This window comes from Dendrobates tinctorius, unplaced genomic scaffold (assembly GCF_039654945.1).
Source record: "Dendrobates tinctorius isolate UK_male_01 unplaced genomic scaffold, ASM3965494v1 ptg000200l, whole genome shotgun sequence".
Lineage (NCBI taxonomy): Eukaryota > Metazoa > Chordata > Amphibia > Anura > Dendrobatidae > Dendrobates > Dendrobates tinctorius.
In genome coordinates, this window is record NW_027361867.1 from 273,895 (window position 1) to 284,171 (window position 10,277).

The 10,277-nt window shown below is 42.1% G+C and overlaps 1 protein-coding gene across 1 annotated transcript; it reads left to right on the top strand.

Annotated features, from left to right (window-relative positions):
- The first annotated feature begins 5,342 nt into the window (after nt 1-5,342).
- LOC141056843 (uncharacterized) lies at nt 5,343-6,852 on the top strand. Its single transcript, XM_073553312.1, has one exon. It carries the CDS (start codon nt 5,435-5,437, stop codon nt 6,677-6,679), a length of 1,245 nt encoding a protein of 414 aa, XP_073409413.1. The 5' UTR covers nt 5,343-5,434; the 3' UTR covers nt 6,680-6,852.
- The last annotated feature ends 3,425 nt before the right edge of the window (nt 6,853-10,277 follow it).

Below are 10,277 nucleotides of genomic sequence, written 5' to 3' on the forward strand. Positions count from 1 at the left end.
TTTAGCAAGGCTGGATGTCAAAAATGGGGGGGACCCCACGCGGCTTTTTAATTATTTATTTAAATAATTAAAAAAAACTGTTTTGGGACCCCTCTATTTTTGATAACCAGCCTTGCTGAAGCTGACAGCTGAGGATTGCAGCCCCCAGTTGTGAGTTTTGCCAGACTTGTTATAGAAAATACAAGGGAACCCACGCCGTTTTTTTCATTAATTTATTTAGTTATAGTGCAGGCAACGGGTGAGGAATACTCCCATCATCCGCTCCTGCTGTCACTGTTTTTAGCAGCAGGTGTAGGTTGATGGGAGTAATAGTCCCAAAAGCCCCCACCTGCTGTCATCATTCTGACTAACTCTCATCATTCTCCCCGCCAGCAGAGCAGAGGAGAATGATGAGAGCATCTTCAGCACCCGCCACCGTGGAACAGCGCTTACTGTAGCGCTTCTTCCCTGTCGGCCATCCATGTGGTACTGATGCTGCACATGGTTGTCACACGTGTGCCACCAGTATTACACACAATGGACATCTCTGGTACCGGAAATATCAGGACGTGTGAAACCGGCCTTATACACAGTTCTTTTTAAATGCCGAATATTTCTTCTTGAAACTCATCTGACAGAAAATATTGGAGCTTACGATAGTTTAGATTGTGAAGTCTCCGAAACCCATACGTTAATTACACCAGAGAGGTTTCGCCACTAGCTGCTCATTTATTACTGATGGAGACTGTGGAGTTTGATTGTTTCAGTAGTTCCTAATCAGGCCCCATTATTAATATCTGACGTGTGTCACTTTATGTGGTGGTAAGTTTGGAATTCTTCACAAAGGATAATAGAAAACAAATGGATCATACAAATTATTTTCCAGCTTCGCACTATGCCCTACATACGTTTGTACACTACTGTCTGGGCACATGGCAGTGTTCAGAAGGGAAGGAGCGCCATTTAGCTATTTGAATGCAGATCTAGCTGGAATAGTTTGCAGACACAATGTATTCGGAGCACTGTTCGTGGTCAACTGGCAGCTCAAAAGATGTCCACCAGAAGGCACTATCTTCTCTGCTTTCCATATCCCAAGGATCAGGGGCGTATCTGGGGGGGCAGCCGGGGCAGTTGCCCTGGGCGCAGCTGGCAGGGGGCGCAGTCGGGCCGCCTAATGCAGCGGTCCGCAGTGTCCTCCCTGGCGGCTGCGTTCTGCCGCTCCCCCGGCCTGAGAGTCGGTGGTTCTCTGTATCAGCTGTCAAGCTGACAGCTGGCGCAGAGAAGGTGCGCGTGCCAGCTCCCAGGGAACAATTGCACTGGCGTCTATATAGACGCCAGTACAATTGAAGCTCTGACCACCGGGCCATAGCGACGTCAGCAGTGTGATCAGGTCATGTGATCACACTGCTGACGTCACTCCCTGGCGTCCAGAGCGAACGCTGGTGGTAAGTGCTCCACTGTGGAGCTGAAGACACCGAAGATGGGGGGTGTTAGTGTGGGGGGGTTAATGAGTGGGGATGGGGGGTTAATGAGTGAGGATGGGGGTTAATGAGGGGATGGGGGTTAATGTGTGGGGGGTTAATGAGTGGGGATGGGGGTTAATGTGTGGGGGGTTAATGAGTGGGGATGGGGGTTAATGTGTGGGGGGGTTAATGAGTGGGGATGGGGGTTAATGAGGGGGGTTAATGAGTGGAGATGGGGGTTAATGTGTGGGGGGTTAATGAGTTGGGAAGGGGGTTAATGTGTGTGGGGGGTTAATGAGTGGGGATGGGAGTTAATGTGTGTGGGGGGGAGCCAAACCAAATTCTTGTCCCGGGTGCCAGAAAGCCTACATATGCCTCTGCCAAGGATTGACTTGCTCATCTAACACCATTACATGGATCTGGACTTACACTGGGACCCCTAGGCTTGGACAATGGTGTTACCTGCTATTCTGTGGTGTTAGATAGCAAGAGGCATAGTCAGGTAGCTGGGTCAGAACCAGAAGGACAGAATCAGAAGACACAAGAGTAGTCAGTAAATGGGCCACGGTCACAACAGGGAATAAATGCACAGAAAAAAGATGAGAAAGGGTCCAGCTTCACAAAAAAGTCCAATTTATTGTTTAAAAATAAGTCCAGAACAAAAAAGAAGAAATTCGTTCACATGAGTAACAGATGGTGGGTTACGTGTTTCGAACAAAAGCTTGTTGTTTCTCAAAGCTACTTCCCCTGGCTGTTACTACAATTTATACTCATTTCACCCAATAAAGTCAAATTTAAAACACATGATGTGAAAAGAAAAAAAAGGAAACAATTTAACTATAGTACACAAATAATTATATATACATAAAAAACGGAAGGAATTATGAAATCCATATAAAAAGAAAAGGCAGGCATTTATATAAAAAAAGAGAAAAAACGAAAAAAACATAATTATATAGATTACAATTACATTAATACCATCAATAATGGAACATCATTTCTCTTCTGGCATTCCATCCATTGGGAAAACGTGTTCAGATAAGAAAAATCCAGTATGCTTCTCGTGTTAGAAGACGTTTCTTTAAATTTCCACCTCTTGTATGTGGCATTATTTTCTCGATACCCATAACACGAAAAGATTCAGCACTTCTTTGATGTTCATTAATGAAATGTCTGGACGCAGATGAAATAGATCGATTATCACTAGAAGGAGATGAAATATCGGTTATGTGCTCAGATATGCGAGTCTTGAGCGTGCGAGGTGTGCAGCCCACATATCTCAGATTACACTTTGAACAGACAAATATATTACGTTCTTACTATTACAATTAATATATTGTTTTATTTTATGTTCATTGCAATTGGTGCTATAAAAAAAAAGAGTGGACAATGTCGGAATGTGCACATGTTCTGCATTTAGATGTGCCAAAACGATAAAAACCGCAGCAATGCAACCATGTCCGAGACAACATATCCGATAAAGTGTTGGCTTTTTTTGCAACCACTTGACAACCTTTGGGCAAAATATTAGATAAAACGTCATCTTCAAATAGAACGGGTCAATGTTTTAGAATAAGTGTCTTAATGGTATTGAACTGAGAACTGTACTGAACAGAGCAAACAATTGTATCTTGGTTTTTATCATTATTATCTGCCCTAGGTAACAACATATCATGTCTTTACTTTTTGTGCACAATTTTCTTTGCTCTATCAATACACCAATTAGACTAACCTCTTTTTCCCAACTTGGCACAACATGAATTAATTTCCTTTTTCAAGATATTGTCATCATTACAATATCTGGTAATTCTAGTAAGCTCCCCCACTGGTATAGATTTAATAGTATGCCTGGGGTGGCTACTAGAAGCATGTAGTATACTATTACCAGAAAGTGGTTTACAGAATGTAGCAGTGCTGATAACAGCACCTACAACACCCTTCAGTGTGAGGACAAAAAATGAAATCACATGTGGGTCAGTCACAAATGTAAATTTTAGATTGAAATCATTAGAATTAAAATACTCCACTAATTCTGATATAGCAGACACATCACCACTCTAAATAAGGAGTGTATCATCGATGTATCTGCCATACCAGAAAATGCTGGACAAAAGCGGATTGTTGTCAGAATATAGAATTACCTCCTCCCAATGCGACATGACAAGATTAGCCACCGATGGCGAGTGTTTGCCGCCCATTGATACTCCTCTTCATTGCAGAAAAAAGTCCCCATCAAAGAAGAAATAATTATGAAGCATCAGAAAATGAATAACCTGCACAATATAATTACATAATTCATTAGTATAATCACTGTATTTGTACAAGTGAAATTCTAGTGCTCTAATTGCAATGTCTTGGGGGATAGAGGTGTAAAGGGCAGTGACATCGCAGCCAATCCACTGAAATTCACCGTTCCAAACCACATTTGAAAACGTCTTTTGAGTCTCTCAAGAACCCCAGAACTCGTGTAACCAGTGGTTGTAATAAGAATCTGCCCACTGGCTGAGGTGTTCAGTGAGAGACCCAATGCCCGATACAGTGGGGCGCATGGGGGGAGGTGATACACTTTTATGCACTTTAGGTAACCCATATATTGTAGGAATAATAGGGAAATCAACTTTCAAAAAATCTACCTGTGCTTTCGAGTTTAAACACCTTTCTATGAAAATCCTTTGTGGGATCATGAGGCAATTTTCTGTATGTAGAACTGTCACTTAATAAAGCATTCATTTGATCCCTGTATTGGGCGGTATCCATGATCACGATCAGACCACCTTTATCTGCTTTTTCAATTGTTATTTTAGTTGTTTTTTTAATTTCATCAATGGCTCTCTGCTGTTTGTGACTCAAATTACTTTTTTGCCTCTGTGCTTTAATTGTTACGTCCAGCTCTTGAGTTCCCGCTTCATGACATTTTGAAACTTGTCCATGCACTCAGCTCTGGACTGGATGGGATACAAACTCGGATTTTTTATGCATAAATTTTCTGCTTGAAAAACATCCCTAGAAACAATGGTATTAGTGGAATGTAACTCACTCAAATTCTTTAATGCTATCTGCTCAGAGAAATTGAGACCATTATATTCATTATGTGCAGAAATATTCGTAACAATAAGATCCGGTTCTTGTGCAAAGACACAAGAGTAGTCAGTAAACGGGCCACGGTCAAAGCAGGAGACAAATACACAAGCCGGAAGCTGAGCACAGAGGACTGAACCAGAGGAGAACAGCGCTGTATCTGGCAGATTCCGGCCATGTGCTTTGCGCTTTAGTAGGGTGTGGTACTTTCCAATTGGCTGAAGTAGGGAGCAGATTACTCCAGCTGGACAGAAGGAACAGATCCCAGATGAGATTGGACACACCATATGCAGAAGCCCTAATATAACTAAATGACAGAAAACCAGAACAGTCATAAAGTGATTCCATGTTATTAATAAATTCACTGAGGGTTATAATCCTTAGGAGGAGTGAATATTTTGACTCCACAGCCACTTTCCGGAAATTAACACACAGTGGATGTTGGAGTGGAAATTACACATTTGCCATTTTCTTACCCAGCACATAGTGCCCAGATTGTGCTCCAAGAGACACCGCAAATTAAGTGGGTTCTTCTCACTATAATATTGCTAAATACAGGGATGCTAAGGGTGTGTGCACACTGCAAGACTCCAAAGTGAGAGCGGATTTTGCTGGATTGGTTTATAGAAACCCTGTTGCTTTTCAACAGCATTTGAGCCACTAATAGTGCGGGAACCTCTGTTTTTCCATTGACAGATGATGGACCTGAGTGGGGACTTGTTTTTTGTGAGATGAGAATTGGTATTTTTTTTGCCTACATAACATTGATTGGTTTCTTTTTATTTGATATTTGGGAGGCAGAATGAACAAACAGTTGAACACCACACACTACTGGCTCATCCAACAAGATTTTCTATTAGACTGTGAACTGTTTTTTACATAGCTTGCCATTTTTATGGACAGTTTAAGTAGAAATGTTCAAAATGATAAAACTCAAGGATATTTTATTAATTTTTTTTTTTATCTTAGCAGATGACTGTACCAGGAGATCAGAGGGACAGCTGACATCTTCAATTTTTAAATCTGATGATCTTGAGATCCTACAAGATACAACTGAAGTGATTGCTATTACTCCAGATATAACATCATCCATTCTCAGCAAAGATCTGTCATCTGATCCTATGAAACAGGTCCCATCTTCTGATTCATTGATGACTACTAAGGAAAATCAAAGTCACAAAAGAGACAATAAAAAACAAACTGCTCCTAAAGCAAAGAAGTCATTTTCATGTTCAGAATGTGGGAAATGTTTTAATCATAACTCAAAATTGGTTAGGCACCAGAGGACTCACACAGGGGAGAAGCCCTTTTCCTGTTCAGAGTGTGAGAAATATTTTACTCAGAAATCGGACCTTGTTGCTCACCAGAGAATTCACACAGGAGAGAAGCCTTTTTCATGTTCAGAATGTGGGAAATGTTTTAAACAGAAATCAGACCTTGTTATTCACCAGAGAATTCACACAGGGGAGAAGCCTTTTTCATGTTCAGAATGTGGGAAATGTTTTAAGTGTAACTCAAAATTGGTTAGGCACCAGAGGACTCACACAGGGGAGAAGCCTTTTTCCTGCTCAGAATGTGAGAAATGTTTTAAACAGAAATCAGAGCTTGTTACTCACCAGAGAACTCACACAGGGGAGAAGCCTTTTTCATGTTCAGAATGTGAGAAATGGTTTAATCATTACTCAAACTTGGTTAGGCACCAGAGGACTCACACAGGGGAAAAGCCATTTTCCTGTTCAGACTGTGGGAAATGTTTTAACCAGAAATCAGAATTGGTTATTCACCATAGAACTCACACAGGGGAGAAGCCTTTTTCCTGTTCAGAATGTGGGAAATGTTTTAAACAGAAAGCAGACCTTGTTATTCACCAGAGAATTCACACAGGGGAGCTTTTTTCATGTTCAGAATGTGGGAAATGTTTTAATCTTAACTCACATTTGATAAGGCACCAGAGAACTCACACAGGGGAGAAGCCTTTTTCATGTTCAGAATGTGGGAAATGTTTTACTCATAACTCAAATTTGGTTAGGCACAAGAGAACCCACACAGAGGAGAGGCGTTTTTCATGTTCAGAATGTGGGAAATGTTTTAACCAGAAAGAGAATCTTGTAAGACATCAGAGCAGTCACACAGAGGAGAGGACTTTTTCATTTTCTTAATGTGGGAAATATTTTACATGGAAATCAATTGTTAATAAACATCAAAGATGTCACATAGGGGAGAAGCCTTTTTTTGTTTAGATTGTTGGAATCGTTTTAACCAAAATTGGATTTTCTTAAAGGGGTTATCGCTTTTCATTCCTCTTTGCTGACAAAAGGATAAAACTAAACTTTATTACTTCCAAATGTAAATCTATACCCATAATTCACCCCCTGAAGGTTAGTCAGAAGGTGACTAATAGAAAAAACATATATCCCACAGGTCAGTATATAGGGTGAGGTGACGTATACACAGTCACTCTCCAAGCCTCTCATTTCTATGGGTTTCATCGTCTTCACCAAAGGCGTCATCAGGAGACTATTTAATATTGACCTATATTCAAGCTGGACTAGACGAAAATAAAAACTAAAATCATGTATCATGTGATCCGAAACAGTCAGAAAACTAGCCACATATTGGCAGATCGCAGACCTCAAACTATATAGTTCGTAAGTTTATGAGCCACTCCAGTGTCAGGAATAGATAGTATGTGACAATACAGTATAATTCTTGTGTTTTTCTCCTATAGGGACTGCCCTAGTTTGATATTTTAACTGCTGTTAATTAGTAGTGCAGACAAATTGTCCTAGACTAAACGGAGTCTTCAGACGGCCCAATATGGACCACTCAGGGAAAACTTACCTGCTCCAAAGATCATTATTATTTATTATTATAGCGCCATTTATTCCATGGCGCTTTACATGTGAGGAGGGGTATACATAATACATACAAGTACAGTAATCTTAAACAATACAAGTCACGACTGGTCCAGGATGAGAGAGGACCCTGCCCGCGAGGGCTCACAATCTACAAGGGATGAGTGAGGATACAGTAGGCGAGGGTAGAGCTGGTCGTGCAGCGGTTTGGTGGATCGGTGGTATCATTAGCAGCTTCTAACTAATGGCCATGCTGCGGTCTGTCAGGGAATGAGTGCAATATCGTTATAAAGACTAGGGATATGTGCAGTCATAATGTCTGGGAGATCTGTGCCATTATTTAGTATGAATATGGAAATTATCTCTGAAAGGTAAGTGTTCCCTGAGCGGTATATACGGTATTTTCACATACTATCTATTCCTGACACTGGAGGGGCTTATATACTTACACAGTATATAGTTTGAGGTCTGGGATCTGCCAATATGTGGCTAGTTTTCTGACTGTTTCGGATAACACGATACATGATTTTAGGGTTTTCTTTGTCTAGTCTTGCTTGAATATACAGTTGTGCTCAAAAGTTTACATACCCCGGCAGAATTTTTGCTTTCTTGGCCTTTTTTTCAGAGAATATGAATAATAACACCAAAACTTTTTCTCCACTCATGGTTAGTGGTTGGGTGAAGCCATTTATTGTCAAACTACTGTGTTTTCTCTTTTTAAATCATAATGACAGCCCAAAACATCCAAATGGCACTAACCTTCAGGGGGTGAATTGTGAGTATAGTTTTACATTTGGGATTAATAAAGTTTAGTTTTATCCTTTTGTCGATGAATCTTCTAATCAAGGGATAAATATATATTTTTTTTTCTCAGTGAACTCATTCCTCATGTTTGGCCTCATTCAAATAAAAACACTCATACTCCGCTGGCGTGCCGACTCCACTTCAGCGGTGTTGAGACTCACTGTCCCGGGGCTTATGTGAGGTTCTCACATCACACGAGCCCTGCAGCCAATCAGCGGCAGCTTCACTGTTCCTTCCTTCGGACGTATTGAACATCAACATGAAGCCAGGGCTGCGGCTGATCTCTGACAGCCTCATGATGCTTGATTTGTCTGAAGGTGGGGACAGTGACGTCAGCGCTGATTGGGCACAGGGCTCACATGACGTTAAAACCTCAAAAGACCCCCAAGAACGCAAGTGCCGACACCGCTGAAACGGAGCCAGCATGGGAGGTTTGTGTAAGTGTTTTTATTGTAACAGGTCCAAACATGAGGAATGAGAAGGGGTTGTCCAACTAGTTGTCAACCTTTTTAAACATTAAAACTCCCACACAGGGAAAAGTCATTATTATACCGAGAGTGCGAGAAATGAATTACAGGAAAATCGTATTTTGTTGACCTTCAAAAATAACTCAGACGAGGAGAACCTATATATATTATTCACAAATTGTACAAAAACATGATGCACGCGGCGTGCGTTCAAGGATGGAATATTATATGGAAGTTTTATAGGATAAATTCAAGGATGGAATATTATATGGGAGTTTTATAGGATAAATTCAAGGATGGAATATTATATGGGAGTTTTATAGGATAAACCAAATACCAACAGAAAATAAACGACCCAAAACAAATATTTATCAGTAAAAATAACTCATCTTTATTAGGTAAAGTATAAAAGAATTGCACCATTTTCCAATACCCGTCGCATCTCCATTTTTCATGATCTTGGGTTGGGTGAAGGTTTATTCTTTGTGTGCCGAGCTGACGTTTTTAATGAACACCACTTTGATGCAAATACAATCTTTTGATCACCCGTTATTGTATTTTTATGCAATATTGCGGCGAACGAAAAAAAACGAAATTCTGGCATTTTGGCTTTTTCTCATTACGCCATTTAGCGATCGGTTTAATTATTTTTTTATATTGATAGATCAAGCGATTCTGAATGCGGCGATACCAAATATGTGTATGTTTTATTTTCTTTGTATTGTTTTATTTTGAATGGGGTGAAAAGGGGTGATTTGAACTTTTATATTTTTTTATATATTTTTAAAACCTTTTTTTCCAGTTCACTACCTGACATCACCATGGGGAGGACGTCCTTCTTACCCTCAGTGGGACAGGAACAACGAGCGGTTAAAAGGACACTCCCCTTACCACCCATCAGTGTTTTTCCTGTCCCACTGGGGATAGGAACGGCGAATTGTATCCTCGGACGGTGCTGTGCAGATGGTGAGGATTGGGGGGCCCAGCCTTTCCCTTCCTGCCACAAGAAATCTGCAGCTGACACCTGCGATGGGGGGTCCCTCAGCCAGCCCCAGAGTAGCGCTGCTCCTGGGGATGGGGTCCACTTCCTCTTCCTTGGGGGCTCTCGGGCCTGGCGTCATGCCACTGGAACTCGCCAGTCATCACGGCGGGCCGGCGAAGCACATCCAGGTGCGGTGGGAGCCAGGCTGCTGAAGTACAGCGGTGTCCACAGCAGCCGTCGGGGCCAGCAAAGCATCCGGAGCAGTGTCCAGGAGCAGGAGACTCGGCCATGTGTCACTTCCGGGCGTGGCCACGCATCATTTCCGGGCCGGCCGCACACCGGTCATGTGGGCCGCATCACTGCCGGGTCGCGGCAGAGCCCAGCGGCGGTGGCTGCCACATGGAGCGGCTTTGACAGCACGGTCACGACGCACAGGAGCGGTCGAGGATGAGCAGGATCAACCAGGTAAAAGGGGGAGGGCTCAGTACCCACCGCCGGCCATCCTGACTTGTGGGAACAAGCTCAGGCAGTCTGCACCGCATGATGGAGGACACAGCCAGGCCTGAGGGAGCAGGGCAAAGCACGGGGCACGTGAGTAGGCTGCTCATAAAGCCATATCACAAGTGCCATCCTAGTACCCTATAGACAC